Source organism: Ctenopharyngodon idella, chromosome 13, assembly GCF_019924925.1.
Source record: "Ctenopharyngodon idella isolate HZGC_01 chromosome 13, HZGC01, whole genome shotgun sequence".
NCBI lineage: Eukaryota > Metazoa > Chordata > Actinopteri > Cypriniformes > Xenocyprididae > Ctenopharyngodon > Ctenopharyngodon idella.
In genome coordinates, this window is record NC_067232.1 from 19505073 (window position 1) to 19524858 (window position 19786).

General features: G+C 38.7%; 1 protein-coding gene across 3 annotated transcripts in view; it reads left to right on the plus strand.

The window, feature by feature from the left end:
* The window catches only part of prkg1a (protein kinase cGMP-dependent 1a), a 93237-nt gene that overhangs the window by 67833 nt on the left and 5618 nt on the right, over positions 1-19786 (plus strand). For all 3 annotated transcript variants that reach the window (XM_051917445.1, XM_051917446.1, XM_051917444.1), the window contains 12 exons: positions 89-166; positions 258-352; positions 5895-5960; positions 7982-8056; positions 15788-15884; positions 16036-16175; positions 16607-16696; positions 16786-16927; positions 18501-18664; positions 18801-18923; positions 19004-19066; positions 19154-19220. In XM_051917445.1, the coding sequence (XP_051773405.1) occupies positions 89-166; positions 258-352; positions 5895-5960; positions 7982-8056; positions 15788-15884; positions 16036-16175; positions 16607-16696; positions 16786-16927; positions 18501-18664; positions 18801-18923; positions 19004-19066; positions 19154-19220 (1200 nt within the window). The remainder of the gene's footprint in view (positions 1-88; positions 167-257; positions 353-5894; positions 5961-7981; positions 8057-15787; positions 15885-16035; positions 16176-16606; positions 16697-16785; positions 16928-18500; positions 18665-18800; positions 18924-19003; positions 19067-19153; positions 19221-19786) is intronic.

The following is a 19786-nucleotide window of genomic DNA, read 5'->3' on the forward strand; positions in this document are numbered from 1 at the left end:
TACCCTCTTCATAGAAATACCACATGTTTTTCTCCATCTTTTTCCACATCATCTTCACATCCTCAAACCAATTTTCTTTCTCTTATAGACACACTATGAAGATGGCGACTACATCATTCGCCAGGGGGCAAGAGGAGACACATTCTTCATTATCAGTAAAGGAAAGGTAAGTTTATTTCAGTGCAAAGTGCAAGCAGTGATACTGTGAAGATGAACCCATGTTAATGTTTATTCCCCTTCTTCTCACTCCTGTCCAGGTGACAATGACTCGGGAGGACTGTCCAGGTCAGGAGCCAGTCTACTTGCGTTCAATGGGGAAAGGAGACTCGTTTGGGGAAAAAGCCCTACAAGGGTGAGATTGTACTCTACACTACTGTTAAAGTCAGATTTAATACAAAACTCAAACTCAAAACAGGAATCTCACAAAACCTGCCAAGAAGATGTTCATTGTTCACATAAAAATATCTTAAATTAACATTTACACCCTCCAAATTCTCATCACTGTAATGCAGAAAATCTCATTCTCCTTACTTTAATAAGAGAAAGAAGATAGGAGTTTCTATTCTATCCTATTTATAGATAAACATATAAGTATTACAGTGGAACTGGATAACAATCACTATTGAGAATAAGGGTAATTATTACAAAAATCTTAATGGTCTTATTTTTTTCTTTTGATCATTCAGTGAAATGTGAGGTTCTTGTGAGATTCATTCAACCGGTTCGTTTTTAAAGGATGTGGTGACATCTTGTGGTAGCTTAGAAAAAGCACTCTTGGAATTGAAAAAAAGTCTTGGATTCATACTCTGTTTGGAGTAGCTGCACGTGCATAGCAAACACAACTTTATTTACACATTAAATAAGCACTGTTTGAATAAGTTTATTCAGAAGTTATTTTATGCAGACTCTGGTGTTTTCTACCAGGGAGCTTTCTAGTTCCTTGACTATGTTCCTTATTGAACTGCTAAAAATGACCTGGGGCCCGTTTTTTGTACGTTGCTAACTCAGTTAGCTGGATTTGACTGATGACGATTTGGCATTATCTTGGATTGTTCAGTTCTTCGACTCTCATCCTGGACTTGTTGTCATAGCAACAGGTCCGTAAGCTTAAACCTGCTCAGGAGCAGGCTTATTTCATGTAAACAGGATTAGATTGGATCTTTTTAAGCGGAGGTGATGCTCAAAGTTTGTCCCAGCCACTGCTACTTTCCCACAAGAATACCCTAATGTAAACCAGGGACAATATATTTTTTAAATATATGATGTCATTACGTTGCCGTCTTGACGCCAGCCAGTCGCTGCATTGCTGATCGTGGTTTTGAGTATCGATACATCTGCCCTTTTCAGGGAACACGAGAACACGCAGTAATCTTAGACAACTTAATCCATATATTTTAATCCAATCCGCAAATTCTTTTGAAGAACCAAATTAGCCAGAGTTCAGTTATCACAATTAGAAGATCTAGCATCTGTCAAATCATCTCAGAAGCAAGGTACGAAGAACAGACACCTGCTCCAGATTTCAACTTCCTGTTATGTTTTTTTTGTTGCTGTTGTCGTCTTTTTATTTTATTATTTGTGCAAATGCTTTGTGCATGTGTGCAAATGACTTCTGCTTAAATAGACAATTCAGGCAATATGAGCAACCGTAAATGTATATGAATCTATACAATCTTTGTGATCTTACTTTTTAAATGTTATGACCTCGTTAAACTTTACAATGCTCTAATGCATATGTGTCTGTGGACAAGCAAAAAGCATGTATAGGAATTCTCTAAATTGACTTTAATCATGAACACAGGAGAAATAAACATTACAAAAGACAATAACCAACAAAGGACTGAACTGAACAGGGAGAATATATGCAGGGGACAATCAGGAACTAAATAAGATACAGCTAATTAATCACAGGAACAAACAGGAACATAACTGAAACTAAACAGAGCAGGAAACATGAACCAAAGGAAACAGAACAGAATATCAAAATAAGAGTCAATAACCTTAACAGTAGTCCCCCCTCCCGGAAGGTGTGTCCTCGTGCCGTAACAACGTCCAACTGTGGAGAGAGGGAAGGGCCTTTGGAGGTGGGTGTGGAGCTGGTGATGGACAAGGGCCAGGAGGAGTCGGTCAAGATGTACACCATGGTGGAGCCGATGGTGGGAGGAGCCAGGATGGAGCTTTGACTGAAGGGCTTGGCAGAACCCGGGGACTGACAGACGGAGGCGGAACCAGGGTGCGTGGAGTATCCGGTGGAGTAGGGTGACGTCCACGGCCCGAAAGCCCAAGGTGGAGCTGCTGGCTCGCGGGACCAAGGCAGAGACGGGGACATGGCTGACCGGGGTGACGATGGAGCAAGCAATGACAACGGGAAAGCTGGAGACCCAGAAGTCCTTAGCGGAAGCTGAGCGACGACCAACCAAGGTTGATCCGGAGGGACAAGGGAGCCCAGAGGAGTCCCATGGCAGACGGGCCAAGGTGGAGACGAGGGAACGCAGAGCCAGGGTGGAGCCAACAGGCCGAGGTGGAGACATGGAGCTGGAGGTCCGAGGTGCAGCCAGGGACTCAGCCTCATGCCGAGCTGGTGGAGGGGAAGACCGAGGCGGAGCTGAATTGCCGATGAGCTGAACAACACCAGTGTGCGGGCGGAAACATTGGAGGAGCAAGATTTCTGGATAGAACTAGAGCATCCAGGTAGCCAGACAAGACCGGTGGAAAAGGTGAAGACTTGAGGTCTTGGAAGGGAACTGGATCATAGATCAATTAGGCAACGGTCTGCTACTGGCTCAGAGACAGACTGATGATAATTGATCACAGGAACATAACCAAAACTAAACATAGCAGGAAAACATGAACTAAAGGAAACTGAACAGAATGTCAAATAGTCCATAACCATGTCAAGCATCCTGCAGCAGGAAAACCTACTAGCTGCCAACAATAGAGGAACACAGTAAAATTAATTTCAGATAGAACAGGGAATAAGGGACAAAAGCACATGAGGAAAGACTATAGACCATTCAGATATCATCAGTTACTCTTAAGCAATTTTGGAGTTTCTATTTTATTCTATTCTATTCTATTCTATTCTATTCTATTCTATTCTATTCTAAGGGGACTGTTTACCCCTGATTATAATCCTGCGTTTGGTTATGTTACTAGGAAACAGTGATCCTGAGAGGGTGTTGATATGCTCCGCAGTGTATCAGGTGTCCTGCTCGGCAGTCTTCTGATGCAAGCTGCGAGTGTGTGAACGGAGGTGAAATTTAGGCCACGGTTTTGGAAATCAGAACATTGTGCACGGTCACTGTGATCCCTCAGAGACCAATTAAATGCTCTTCTGTTAGAGCTGCGTCCTTGTATACGGCATGTGGGTGGGTAACACTTTACGGAGATCCTTGACAGCGTCCAAAACTTGATAAAGGAATCTCTTGATCCCGGGATTAAATTCATGCGTGAGTGTATGTGCATTCAGAAGCATTTAACACCTGATTGGTTCACAAACACATTTGGCAACGATGATGTGTCGATTTTTCATGCTGTTTCCTCAAGCACGTGGATGTGTCCCACTTAAGGCAAATTTACCCCTACACCTTACAATTAAAGGAATAGTTCACCCAATAATGAAAATTCTGTAATTTATATTTTATTTATAAATATATATATTTATTTATAGACATTATTTATATTAAGCCATTCCAAACCCATATGACATCTCATAAACCAAAAAAAGACAAATTTAGAAGTGTCCAAACTTCTCTTTTCCATACAGCGAACATAAATAGGGATCTGGCCAGTATAACTCCATAAAAAAATTACAAAAAGCACAATAAAATCATTCCATGAGTCGCTTATGCATTATTCTTCTTAATGGTACTTTTTGTCCCTTTGTGTAGCCGTTTTAAGGAAAAATGCAATTTCAATATTCTGCACATTTGTGTGTGTGTGTTCCACGGAAGAACAAAATTCATAAACGGTTGGAACGTCATTTAAGGTGACAGATTTTCCTCCTCTCCTCTGTGTTCAGTAATATCATGGAGCAGCTGTGACCTTTGCAGTAGCGTTATTGTGTATTTGTGCTGTGACAGCTTTAGAGCCGACATGTTGTGAAGAATTCTCACCTCTGCAAGTGTTTCACTGGAAACGGATCCGACAGCGTGCGTGTGTGGTGTCCAGCAGTATTTGCAGTTGGACCCAGGAGCAGACGCTCCATTTGTATGTTTGGGTGTGTGTTTAGCATTTAGTGTCCAGCCCTTCTTGCTTTCAGAGAGTCGTGCGTGGGAGCTCTTCCTCGGGACAGCCAATGATGGGACAGATGCCACGCAGTGATTGTTTTAGTTTTAATAGAAGTGTACTGTACTGTAGTGGTATATGTGTGTGTATAGCTGTGCTCAGATCAGACAGTAAGTGAATAATGCAAAGCATCATGAGGTCAGAGTGGGACTCAGACTCTGATGACTGCGACTGGAGCGACAGTGAGGAAGAGGACAATCCGCAAACTCTGAGGCACACTGGCTTAATTCTTTAATAGAGTTAAAATAGCTATTAGCTATTTATTAAATAGCTACTATCTTAACTTACTCTAGTAATCTACTGTTTATGCTTAAATGCTTGAGATATATATATATTTACCAGATTATTATTATTTTTACCTGATTGTCCAGCATACATGTGAATTTCATTACTGTCTTGCCGTTAATTTGATTGCTACATAATTTACCACAGTACTGTAATTTGGGTTATTATTTGTGTCGTTTTATTAGTAAACATTTTATATTAATATTTAGATATAATTATACATTTTTCATTATTATGCTGGCTTGACAAAGCCAATATACCGATCTACTATTTAAGCTGCTACTGCTGCTGCTTCTAGTTTTAAAGCTACAACCACCAAACTCGTGTCAGACCCGAGTATACCAGAGTATTTAATACAGTATTTATTCCAATAGAGTATTTAAGCGTCATCCACCAAGTATCTATCACTAGCCAAGCTTAACAACTAGCTTAGGACATGCTATCAAAGTGTTAAAACATGCTAAATCATGCTAACAACATGCTAATTTACGTTAGCAACATGTTAATTTGTGTGATTTTTTTTTTTTTTTTTTTTCCCAAACCAGTTCAGCGGAAATCCCACCCTGGAGCAGATTCTAAACATTTCATTGGCCATGTCAATCACAGTAACGATTACTTACACCCAACCCTGATCCCTAAACCTACCCGTCACTGTAACCTCAGCCAATGAAATTGGTTGCAGGGCGGGGATTTCCGCTAAATCGTTTGGGGAAAAAATAAATAAATAAATCACGTTGTTAATTCATGTTAGCAATGTGTTAAAACATGCTAACATGTTAATTGCTAATTCATGCTAGCAACATAAATCATGCTAACAATGTGTTAATACATTTTAGAAACATGTTAATTCATGCTAGCAACACCTTAAAACATGCTAACAGTACGCTAATTCATGTTAACAATGTGCTAAAACATGTTAGCATCATCCTAGCAACGTGCTAAAACATGCAAGAAAACATTCTCGCAATGTGCTATAACATGTTAATAACAAGTCAAATCTTTAAACTTCAAGTTATTTCAAACTTTCAGACAAGGCTTTGTCAGTCCAACATCAAAGTTTGTTTACAAACTTTACTCACCTAGTTTACATTTATAATACTTATATTTTAATAGTTTTAATATTTTAATTAATATTACTAAATCTGTTTATATCTGATTTAATATTCCTGTATAATTATTTTAATATTGTATATTATTTTAATTTAGAATATTAATCATTTATTTAAATATCTTAATTTTACTACATCTGTTTATCTAAATATCTGATTTTTGAACATTATAAAATGACGTTTCTCTGTATTGTGTCTGTGTCTTTTAAACAGGGAGGACATCAGAACAGCTAATGTCATCGCAGCAGAGACTGTCACCTGCCTTGTGATTGACAGAGAGTGAGTATACGTCACATTTATCCTTTCTTTATATACGCCGCTTAAAACATCAAGTGTCATTCCAGCAGTCAGCAGTAAATCAGTTCAGGTTTTCCAGTTCATTGAACATCTGTGGATTTTACACTGACCGTTCTATTTGTGTGTGAGGGACACAGAATCTGTGGGTTTGAAGTGCTTATCTACTGCCTTAAAGTCAATAAATTAAGCTCAACCTAAATAGCTAAAGTGTCACGTGTGTCAATAAGCTGGAAAAAGTGAGACAGTCAGACAGAGAGAGAGAGAAGCACATATGTGCCCTCCGGCTGGGAAAACTCTCATTCCTGTCTGATTGAGACTCAAACCATCAGCCATCTGTGTGAAAGTTGATTGTTACATTTTATTGAGCTGTATTTCATTTAGATATAAAAGTTTCACTATAATTTAGTACTGACTTTCTAAATAAAGAAAAAGATAAAATTATTCAGAGTCATTTGAGAGATAGATCTTTAACTTAAAATGAGTTCATTTTTGAAAGATAAATACCAGTTTTGTGGTGATATGTAGACGTGTCTTTAATAAAAGTGTTGTCAGTTGCAAGACAGCTGAATAAGGACATCATGCAACTGCCTCACTGCTTCTTGACTGGAGAACAGTATTAAGATAAACTTATTCTCATACAGACCACTGTAAACCTCACAGGGAACAGTATGAATATATAAAATGGTGCCTTTGATAAATCTACTCTACCATTCAAAAGTTTAAGGTCATTTCTTCTTTTAAAAAGAATGTATTACTTTTATTCAGCTAGGACACATTAAATTGGTCAAAAGTGGTAGTGAAGACATTCATAATGTTACAAAAGCAGTTGCTTGTCACTGCTTAAAGGTGGACTCAGTGATATTTCAAATACACTGTTTGGAAGTTAGTCGTACCGATACCAACAACAAACGTCCAACCAATCAGCATTAGGGGGCGTATGACGGTCGAGGAGAGAGAACGAGCAAGAGGGAGATTTGAAAATAAGAAAAAAACAAAACAAAAAAAAAACTGCAGAACGGGAAATTGGACACAATACAAAAGCTCAAAAGAATATCACTGGAATGAAGGTTTATGACGTTTATATTAGAAAAGCTTTCCAGCGCTGGAGAGAGCTAAGCAGGAAGGCCTGAAAACAGACGCGGAGACTGCTTTGATCCCGCTATTCATGTGAGTACACTGGGTTTTCATGGTCTGGAGCTGCTGTGCTGTTTGCGACTAACAACGAACACTTTGTATTTACTCTTGTGTACTGTACGTTCATTTTTTATGCTTCCTTGTCGTTCGTTCATCATCTGCTCTTTATTTTTAGTGAAGCATTTTGTTGCACGTCAGCTGTGATAAACAGACATCCACTCGCATTGCTGTTAAACTACTACACACCGACGCCCGCTAGAGAATGAGGTGTTTAGCGTCATTGACAGTGCGCTCGCCTCACATGTCAGCAGCGATCAGGCCGGGGTTCGAGACCGACTCGGAGCAGGGTGGTTAGAATTGGAGTTTGAGTTTTGGAGGCGGAGCAATGAAGAGAGGGGTGTGTTTGTTTGGGTTGATTTCAGATATCAACAATGTCCAACAGCGTAGTTCAAATACTACTTACAGCACCTTTAATAGTTTTGTGTTTCCACAAAACTATTAAGCAGCACAACTGTTTTCAACATTGATAATAATGAAATTTTTCTTGAGCAGCAAATCAGCATATTAAAATGACTTTGAAGGATCATGTGACACTGAAGACTGGAGTAATGATGCTGAAAATTTAGCTTTGCCATCACAGGAATAAATTACATTTTAAAATATATATTTTAATTTTAAATTGTAGTAATATTTCACAATATTATTATTTTTATTGTATTTTTAATCAACTAAACACAGACTTGGTGAGCATAAGAGACTTCTTTCAAAAACATTAAAAAAATAGTACCGACCTCAAACATTTGAACAGTATTGAATTTGTTATAAATATTCAATCTTTCTAAATACGTTGTTTGTGCCAATCTTTCCAGCTCATACAAACACCTGATTGGAGGCCTGGAAGACGTATCCAACAAAGGCTGTGAAGATGCAGAGGCAAAAGCAAAGTAGGTGAAATAATCTCTGAAGACCTTTTATTACTGTATTTTCTTGTAATTATGAACAAATTTTGAATCTGATGGCTGCAACACACTCCCAAAAAGTTGGGAAAGAAGCAAAATAAAAAGGAAAAGATTATAGCATGTCCAACTGTTTTGAAATAGTCCTCAATAAGCAGGTGAATTGTCAATAAGCGAAGGTATCGTGATTGCTTGCAAAGATTGAGATGCTCCTTTTATACCCAAAGACGGGTCATGGCACATTTGTGCCAAATATCATGAGAGAATTGTCAAACAATTCAAAAATGACATTTCTCAATGCAAGATTGCAAAGAATTTAGGTCTTTCATCATCTAACATGCATAATATTGTGGAAAGATTCAGGGAATCTGGAGAAATTTCTGGGCAGGAAACCCATGTGCTTGACCTTCGAGCCCTAAGACGGCATTGCTGTTAAATAAAGCCACATGGGCTCAGGAGAACTTTGGAAACCATTGTCACTTAACAGTCTGCCACTGCATCAAGAAATACAACTTGAATCTCTGTTATGCGACGAGAAAGCTATACATCAATTCTATGCAGAGATGCTGCCAAGTTCTCTGGCCCCGAGCTCATCTCAGATGGTCTAAAAGACCACCATGGTCTAAATGTGTGCTGTGGTCAGATGAGTCCACATTTCAGCTTGTTTTGGAAAAAGCGTACATCGAGTTTTCAGTCCCTAAGACGAAAGGGACCATGCAGAATTTCATCAGTGACAGGTGCAAAAGCAAACATCTGTCATGGTATGGGGGTGCATCAGTGCAAACGGCATGGCTGAATTGCATACATGTGAAGATACAGTTGACGTGGAGGTATATATTGGGATTGTACAGAGACTTTGTCTGATTCTATGACGAGCATGGACTGTTGAGCAGCTGAAGTCTTGTATCAAACGAGATTGGGCAAAAACTTGCAAAACTGCAACAATTATTATCCTCAATTCCCAAATGATTAAAAAGTGTAACTAAAAGGAAAGGTGATGTGACAGTGGTAAACATGCCTCTCTCTCAACTTTTTTGGAGTGTGTTGCAGCCATCAAAAACAAAAATGAGCTTATATTTACAAAATACAATTAAGTTGGTCAGTGAAAACACTGGAAATCTAAGGTTAAAAGGAAATCTAAAGTCTAAAGGTTCAAAAGAGTTAACAAATCACAGATTATTAATTTCATTGCATTTTACAAAATTTCCCAACTTTTCTGAAAATAGGGTTGTACACAAAGTAAAATTAATTCCTTCCTATTTGATGAATAGGAAGTTCAAAAGAGCAGCATTCATTTCAAACAACATTATAAATGTAACATAACTATGTTTTCTGTCTCTTTTGATCAATTTAATGCATCCTTGCTTAATAATAATAATAAACATTTTACTGACTTGTTAACGGTAGTGCATGTTTGATTTCAGATTTAGCTGCCACTAAACATCACATAAATCAAGTGAAATGTGGAAGGTCACATCACATGTTAGTCAGACGGTCCCTTCTTCTTTAAGTGGGTGATAGTAAAATACAAAAGTCTAGAAGTATGGCAACCATTACGATGCAATTGTCAAAGGGCAGCTCAAGGATCTTTACTGTAACTCTAGAACTGTAAAGTAGGAAAGCTGTGCTAGCATGCAGAAGACATGTTATATAAGAACCAGCAACTGTTCATAATCAGAAGAAACACGATGAGAAAGTGATGCGATCATTGCGTGGCGATGTGGAAATAATCCGCTCAGAGAAATGTGAAACCTTATCACATTTCACAGAGAGAATAACAGACAGAGAGAGAACGAGGGATTCTGGGATAGCTCAGAAACTCATTTCCCACTTCAAAAATCCCTTCAGTGTCATATCTGAACCGAAATAGAAACTTTTCTTCCTCTTATCTGCTCATCTGCAATGTAAATGAACACTGATGAATAATGAAGAGGTGCCTGTAGTCTGTGTGACTGTCATAGATTAAAGCTTATTAAGACATATACAGCTGTCACCTCCTGCACTGCGTCCCCAGTGATCTAAACTACAAACCTGTAAATAAATCTCCAGCTGCCACACTGACAGATAGAGAACACTCTAATGAGACTCTCATATACATAAATATGTCATTTCTGCATCACTAGTGGCACCAAACAGAATTGCAAAAATGATGACCGTTAACAATCAAGTAATTAATAATTTATAATTCCTTACATTTATATAGCGCTTTTCTGGGTACTCAAAAAGCTTTACATATGGAAGGGGGAATCTCCTCAACCACCACCAATGTGAAGCATCAACCTGGATGATGCGACGGCAGCCATGCTGCGCCAGAACGCCCACCACACATCAGCTTATTGGTGGAGAGGTGACAGAGTGATGAAGCCAATCAGTGTATGGGGATGATTAGGAGGCCATGATGGACAGAGGCCAGGATGTCGGGGTAACACCCCTACTCTTTTCGAAGGACATCCTGGGATTTTTAACGACCCAGAGAGTCAGGACCTCGGTTTGACGTCTCATCTGAAGGACGGTGCTTTTTGACAGTATAGTGTCCCCATCACTATACTGGGGTGTTAGGACCCACGCAGACCACAGGGTGAGCACCCCCTGCTGGCCTCACTAACACCTCTTCCAGCAGCAACCCAATTTTCCCAGGAGGTCTCCCATCCAGGTACTAACCAGGCTCAGCCCTGCTTAGCTTCAGTGGGTAACCAGTCTTGGGCTACAGGGTGATATGGCTGCTGGTTAGTGACAATCAATCCCTGTCTTCCATTATTCAGCTAAACAGGTACAAGCTTGAGCTAATATGTTTGACCCATTTGGACCACTTAAACAAAACAGATTGCATAAAATTACAAACTCCACCTCTCCATAAACTCTCTCATACATATTTATAGTATTAGTGTTCCTGTACATATAGGACAATAAAACTGAAACACCTGGTTTTAGACCACAATAATTTATTAGTATGATGTAGGACCTCCTTTTGGTGCCAATACAGCATCAGTTCATCTTGGGAATGACAGATGCAAGTCATTTACAGTGGCCAGAGGGATTTGAGCCATTCCTCTTCCAAGTGGCCAGGTAACTATGTGATACTTGTGGAGGAAAACGTTTTCCTCCAAAATACCCCAAAATGGCTCAAAAATACTTAGATCTGGTGACTGTGGATTATCATTTTGATACACGACACCTCCTTCAGGGTACAACATTTGAACCATTAGGTGCACATTGTCCTCCAGAATGGTTCTGTAGTCCTTGTCAGTGACACGCCCATCAAGCACAGTAGGGAATGCCATGACATTGCAGCCCAAACCATCACTGATCTACCCCCGTGCTTCACTCTGGGCACGCAACAGTCCGGGAATTAAGCCTCTTTGGGGTTTCTCCACACCATAACTCCCATGGATGTGGGAACAACCATGAAGGTGGACTCATCAGAGAATAACACATGTTTCACATCCCAAGATTTGCACTGTTGGCACCAATGAAACCGACATTTGGCATTTGCACAAGTGATCAAAGGTTTGGCTATAGCACCCCGACCATGAATATTGACTCTGGAGGTCCCAACAAATGTTTTGTGGAAACAGGAGTGTCGAGGTGTGCATTAAATTCTGCAGGTGTGGTTTTAGGTTTTTTGGACACAATCCCTATCAGTACCTGGACAGCTTCATCTTGCGTCGACAGTTACTCCTGTTGGATGTGGTCCAGCTTACATGGAGGTGTTCTGACATTACCCTGAATACTGTGGCTGTGTGCTTGAAAAACAGCAGTCCACTAGATAGTGCGCACAAACTCTTTCCGCACTCAAGGCCAAAGGAGTATAGGCTACTTTGACAGGCTCACACGCTCAACTGTGTACGAGATGAAGTGGGACGTGGAAAATGAAGTAAGGCCTATACCCGTGCCTTAAGACAACTTTTATTTTCTTTCACAGAGAAACAACTTTCTAATAAAGCGACCAAACTGCCTGTCAAGTGATAGATGAAACTGACAATGATTTTTAAATTGCCTGTGCAAGCAAGCTTTAACTCTACAGCGCCACATTGATGCACCAAAAAACAATCAAAAATTAATTTACAGAATTGAATTAGAACAGAATATACCGTTCTAATAAATAAAAAATAAAAAAATGAAATAGTCATAATCAAGTCACAAGTGCAAAATGCCTTAGTGCAGGGGAACGTATATTCAAAACACAAGCCACAAATAGTTAAATTAGATAACACAGAGTGATCAATAAATAAATTGAAATGAAAGAAATTATTAAAATTACAAAAGTATAGCCAGAATTGTCAACTTTGTCTTTTTAACTGCAGAGACAATAAATGCTAAACTGGAGTGGCAGCCTTTTTAGCTAAACATTCACAGCATCCAAAAATCAAATTAGAACCGGCTGAAATGTTTTGAAATGACTTGTACCCTACCTGATTGAGAGAATAAAATCCAGTCTTTAACACAATCTGCATGTGTCCGTTTGAGTCTTTTCAAATAGTGCGCTAGTGAGCTCGTTAACATTGGCCGGCAGAAGTGCGCCGCAGTGTTTTTCGTTGTTGAGTGGTAGGACATGAGCTGTTGGCACTTTGAAGGATATGTGTATTCCTAACAGGACATTCTTATTATTCACTAATGATAAACCATTGTTTACTGGGAAACTTAAACAGCTTCATTATATCAAAGAGGATGCTTACAGAAGTGGGGATAAACTGTTGTATAACCAGGCTAGAAACAGACTAACAAAAGAGATCAGAGTGACTAAAGTATCTACTCTTAAAAGCTGAAAAAACAGTTTTCAGCCAACAACCCGGCGTCAGTCTGGACAGGCCTGAGGACCATCACAAAGTACAAATCACCATCCCCCCAATCTGTGGAGAATCAACAAATGACTGAGGATCTGAATGTGTTTTACCACAGGTTTGAAAAGCCCAGAGTCACACCCCACACCTGCTCTGACCTGCACTTCAAACATTAACTAACACCTCCTGCAACCCCCCTGCACCTGTTCTTAAGGTCTGTGTGGAGGACATATGCCAGGTCTTCAGAAAACAGAAGACTAGGAAAGCCTCAGGCCTAGACAGTGTTTCACCTGCCTGTTTAAAAGTCTATGCTGACTAACTGGCCCCAATCTTCATGAAGATCTTCAACATATCACTGGAGCAGTGTAAAGATCCCTGCTGCTTCAAACGCTCCACTATCATTCCGGTCCCCAAAAAACCCAAAATCACTGGACTACAGACATGTTGCTTTCACATCTGTGGTCATGAAGTCGTTTGAAAGACCCTTGCTGGATCCCCTTCAGTTTGCCTACAGAGCAAACAGGTCTGTGAATGATGCAATCAAGATGGGACTGCATTATTTCCTGTAACATCTCGATAGACCTGGGAATCATGCAAAGATCTTACTTGTGGACAGTTTGGCCTTTAATACCATCATGCTTGGTTATCTTACAACCCAACTGACCCAGCTCTCTGTGCCAACCCCAATCTGTCAGTGGATCTCCAGCTTTCTGACAGACAGGCATCAGTTAGTGAGACTGAGGAAACTCACATCCAGAACTCTCAATATCAGGAGTGGCGCCCCCCAGGGTTCTGTGCTCTCTCCACTGCTCTTCTCCCTGTATATGAAGACCCCTCTGTCAAGCTCCTAAAATTTGCAGATGACACAACAGTCATCAGCCTTATCCAAAACGTTGACGAGTCTGTTTACAGACTGGAGGTTGAACAGCTGGCTCTGGTGTAGTCACAACAACCTGGAGCTGAACACTCTCTAAACAGTGGAGATGATTGTGGACTTCAGGAGAAACCCCCCTGCACTCCCCCCTCTCACCATCATGAACAGCACTGTGGCAGCAGTAAAGTCATTCAGGTTCCTGGGCACCACCATCTCTCAGGACCTGAAGTAGGACAATCACAGACTCCATGTGTGATATATTTAGGAACATTATTATTAACCATAATAAAAATAATTTGTACTTGTTACTTACATGTTTCAGTAATGCATGTACACTGGAAATCAAGGCATTGCAAAATACATGCTGTCATAGAGAACCCATAAAGCTCCATATTGCCACCTTGTGGTCAAATCAACCATCCACTCTGTAGTTGACCTGGATTCCAGGAATCACGAGCCACAAGCAACATCACACGTGCTTAATCAGCATTGCCTCCAAGGTTTATATTTTAATATCAGACATTTTAAAATTGATTTTGTTGATTCCTGGGGCATAAAATATCAGTAAATTGTCCACCAGAAATGTAAAATCCATGACAATGTTGCTAGCTTTCAGCATTTTTATCAGTATGCATGAGCACAAAGAAGACTGAAGATGTCACAAATGTCACTTTTAGATGGCAAGCTCTTATGAGAAGAGATGATTTTGTCATAGTAGACTTCAAATCAGTAGATATGATTTCAGTTAATCTGAATCTCTATCATCAGAGCAAAACTTGTTTCACCAATTAATTTGTTTAGAAACTTCTTTCCATTTTTTCCCATACGCATCCAAAGTTTGGTAGAATATGGGTTATCAAACTCATTTTAGACTGAGGGCTGAATTAGACAAAATTATGCAGGTCAGATTTATTAAAATATTTAATTGTTTTATGATTTTCATAAGTTAATGTTATATCTAATATTATTTAATATTATTTTAAAAATATTTGGCATGTTTTACTTTTTTATTTTATATATTACAAGCCATGTCTTTGATACTCCTGCTGTTCTCTCTATGAAACTGGTGTGAGGCATTTAACATCTCTAGCTTTCAGCTGAGGAATGAATTTCTTCTGTTTACAGTTTTAGCAAGGAGTTTTGGCTTGTATCCATGCCTCTTTCCCAAACTGCACTCGGTGTTACTCTTGTTTGTGCATGGTTCTATGCCAGCATTCTGCAGCCTGGCTGCACATCTCTGACCCTGCCAGCCTAATAACTGATTATGTGAAAGGGATTGAATAATAACCGAAGCACTCTTTATGCACACGCGCTGGGTTTTAGGACCCCTGGCAGTGTGCATGGAAAATTGTAACCTCTCTGTGACACTGCAAAGCAGTTTTTGCCAAGCCAAACAGCAGCTCAGTCGTGTCATTGGCCAAGGCTCAAGCAAAGGGATCTGATTAGCCAGTTCTGCATCATGAGCACTCATCATAAGAAGGAAAAATGACTATCACAGGTCACAAGACAGACATCCAGTAGCATTTTATTTGCAATGTTATCCTTATGCCATTCAATCTCTAACGAATCAGATTGCAAATATCGGTGCTGAACAAAAACATTTTTATCAAAGTGAACTGATACAAACTCCTCTTTGATCTCTTACCAGGTAAAACCCTGTTGGTTGCATTCAAAATAAAACTGATTTGATATACGGCAACTTTACGGAAAGTCACAAGCAGGTTCATTTACACCCAAATGATTATACACATTCATTCTTAAAAATTAGTGCCCAAAAATAAATAATGCCTATGTAGAGAGAAAAGTGAAAGAAGAGCAACCACCAAACTGAAAAGGACATGTGTGAATAATTCTGTTCTGTTTAGTACTGTTCAATACCGTTTAAAAAGCATCCCAGAGTGCACCTCATAAAGCCGTTTCCTGACAAAGGGTGATGACTTTGAGGTTTGGAAATTACATGAGATTTGAGTTTTGATTTGCAGTCCCACTAGACAGACAGATAGAATAACTGTACATCTTTTCTTTCATTCATCCTCCATTTTTTTTTCTGATTTTGAAATGCAGATATGAGGTGGAGAACGCCTTCTTCTCTAACCTAAACCTGTCTGACTTCAACATCATCGACACTCTTGGAGTTGGAGGATTCGGACGCGTTGAACTGGTAACAGAATATCATGTTTTAAACACAATATTTATTTGTGTGTAAGTGTGCAATTTTTTCTCCAAATTATTTTTGATCATATTGTTTACTAATAGTTACATTATAGTCATTTTTTGTGACAATACACTATCTCCCCTTGATTTATTCTTAGGTGCAGCTCAAGAGTGATGAGGTGAAGACATTTGCAATGAAGATCCTAAAGAAGCGCCACATCGTGGACACGAGACAGCAGGAGCATATCCGATCAGAGAAACTAATTATGCAGGAGGCGCATTCAGATTTTATAGTCAGGTACCTCCAGTGGCCAGGCATCTACTACATTAAACTGCAGTTTTTAATAACTAAAGTGATTTATATGCAGTGCTATTTTAGTATCATTTATATACTAGTTTTTGTTAATATTTTGAAATAAATTTTACATTCTAGTAATTTTTTTATTATTATTATTTTAAAATGTCGGTATAGTTTTTTTTTTTTAAGTTTTAGTTTGTCGTTTCAGTGCCTCAACTTTAAGGAAAAATGATAAATGTTGCCTTGGCTTGTTTATCAAGTAATGATAATGTTTTTTTTTTATGGTTTTAGTTTTAGTTAATAATAACCCTGTCTATATGAAATGTAATGTTGGTAGTTTTTGCTTTGACATCAGACTTGTGACGTGTACAGTATTTCAACCCTTGATTTTGTACAATCGCATTCTGACTGCGTTCCTCTTGTTTTCTTAGACTCTATAGGACGTTTAAGGACAGTAAATACCTCTATATGCTAATGGAAGCGTGTTTAGGTGGAGAACTGTGGACTATCCTCCGAGACAGGTGATACTTATTTATTCACTTTTGTTTTCTCGTATGGTTGCAGTCTGGATTTCAATAATAAAACAGTCCTGTTTCTTTCCTAATCACAGAGGAAACTTTGACGATTCAACCACACGGTTTTACACTGCGTGTGTGGTGGAGGCGTTCGCTTACCTGCATTCCAAAGGCATCATATACAGAGACCTCAAACCAGAGAACCTGATACTAGACCACAGAGGCTACGCCAAACTGGTGAATACAGGGCACTATAAAGCCCAGTACTCACCTTCTAGTAGTTTCATGAGGATGAAAAGACAATAATACCTGAAGTCATCTAGAACATTGTGCTTCTTTAATGTACAGAACCTCAAAAATATTGGGCACTAAAGCTACACTAAGAGTATTAATACCATTGGTATTTATAACAAAATAACAAAAAAAAAAAAAAAAAAAAAAAAGCAAACATTTTTCAAAAGGCTTCTCACTGCAGAGCCAATGGGTGGAGCTTGAAGTCCAGCTCCCCCTCGCTGGATGTAACGGGTGGAACTAGATGGTCCAACCATACTCTAACCAAAGAATATACACTGACAAGAAGTGAAACTCAATAGAACGTTCCATTGCAACACCAGCGCCCAGCAGCAGCCCTGCGTTTCCGCCATTTTGGGGTGAAAGCGACTCGGCAATCCGCTAGTTTCTATGGCAATATCAGCTGCTTTGTTAAAAATTAAGTACATTAAAGCTGAAATCCAACCTGAATGATGACAACACAGAATAAAATACTATCACTAGTGATCATCAAATCCTTTTAACAGTTTATTTGACAGACTTTGTGTTTAAGTCTTTCACAAAACCTTTGCTCTCTAGAAACCCAGTCAGTTTGGGTTAAAATTCTAAAAGTATTAAAATTTAAGCATTAGCATTATAAACACTGAATTAATACAGACATATGAAATTAAATTAAGGACATGCATCAGAAAAATTGGGAATGTTGGACAATAACAGAATATAACAGCTTGACAGTAAACTGTTTTTGTAGTGTTATCTTATATTAATGTCCGTTACAGCAAGACTATGTAAACAAAAAAAACGAAAGTGGGAATTATGGGATAACTTATAAGATAACAGACACAGCAATGCATCATGTTCTATAAGATCATTATGTTTGTAGCGTGATCCAGGGGATTAAAACGTATTTTAGACCTAGTGGAGTAATTTACTATTATTACTCCACTATGTCTGAAATATATATTGTACGTTTTAAATCGCCTGGATCACGCTACAAACATGATGATCTTAACTTTATTAATTATTAATTTACTATTAATAGTAAAAAAGTTGCATAAAATGGAAATACTCAAAGTAGGCTACGTTACCTCAGATGTGTATGTTAATGGTTGGATTCCACAACTGATAACATAAAACATATATAGGCTAAGACAATACAACATTTACTGTAGGTGTCATACAATTTACTGAATTTGAGAAATTTTCTATTGCATTTCTGATTTGGCTGTGAGATTCGCAGATTTTGGGTGCGTAAGATGTGATGGATTCTATTGTCCAGTTGGCATTTTCACCCCAAAATGGCTGCCGCACTACCGAAGCGCCACCAGGCGGCTGTTACCTAAAGAGCATCAGAGTTTCAACTCTTAGGTTCTATACTCTTTGCTCTAACCCTAGCCATAACCCTATCACTAAACATGAGGGTGAGTAAATAACAGAACTTTCATTTTTGGATGGAGTATCCCTTTAAAGAGGTCAGACTTTGCTTCTGTTAAAGAAGACTCAAGTATAAAACCTAAAATATTGTGTAAATCTTTTAAAGGTGGATTTTGGCTTTGCTAAGAAGATCGGCTTTGGGAAGAAGACCTGGACATTCTGTGGTACTCCAGAGTATGTGGCACCAGAGATCATCCTGAATAAAGGACATGACATCTCCGCAGATTACTGGTCCCTCGGCATCCTCATGTACGAGCTACTGACCGGCAGGTGAGACACAGAGCTTCACGTGTTTGAAACACTTGTTCATTTAAACATTTTTTTAAGTATTATGATTTTGAATTCATACTACACATGCAAAAGTAACTTCTTTTTTTTTCCCTCTTTTAATCTCTTTATTTTTCAGTCCTCCTTTTTCAGGACCAGATCCAATGAAAACATACAACATCATTCTAAGAGGCATTGACATGATAGAATTCCCCAAAAAAATTACCAAAAATGCTGCCAATCTAATCAAAAAACTATGCAGGTATGTATCCATCACACTTTAAAAACACATTAGCTGTCAATCAGCTATGTTTACCAATGCAGATTTGTTTTTCTTCTTAGAGACACACCCTCTGAAAGATTAGGAAACTTGAAAAACGGTGTCAAAGACATCCAGAAGCACAAGTGAGTTTGACATTCGCTTTAAAACATGAACAAAGAATGAGCTGATACAGTTCTGTGAATAACCTCATGTAATGAACATGTCTACAGATGGTTTGAAGGGTTTAACTGGGACGGATTGAGGAAGGGGACACTGACGCCCCCCATCATCCCTAATGTAAGTGCTTACGCTCATGCAGGATAGATTTTACACTGATGTTAGGCCAGAAACATACTCTATGCAAGTACACTCTTAGAAGAAAAGGTTCTATATATAACCTTAAAGGGTTCTGCCAGGTGCTTCATATATCTTTTAATTCATTTGTAATTTTAATTACATTTTATGAATTAAGCAGCTTGTAAACACTATCACTAAAAATATATTATAAAGTTAAATATGAAAGTATTAAGCTTAATTATTTAATACATTTCTCCTCATATAGAACCTTTTTTTTTTTTTTTGCATCATTTAAAATTGAGTCAAGAGCCCAAGGGTTCTATATAGAACCCCACTGAACTTTTTTTTTTCCTAAGTGTACTGTATACACAAGTGCATTTTTGCCTTCTTACTGTGGTGCTAACAAATCTTAAAATGTCTCTGACATTTAACTGAAAATGTTTTCATTCAGATAGCAAGTTATAAACATGTCTAACTTTACCAAACTTGCTTTGCTCTCTTCGAACATTGCTTTGTCATGACAGTTGTTCTGAAAGAGAAAACAGACAGCCCTCAATACCATTGAA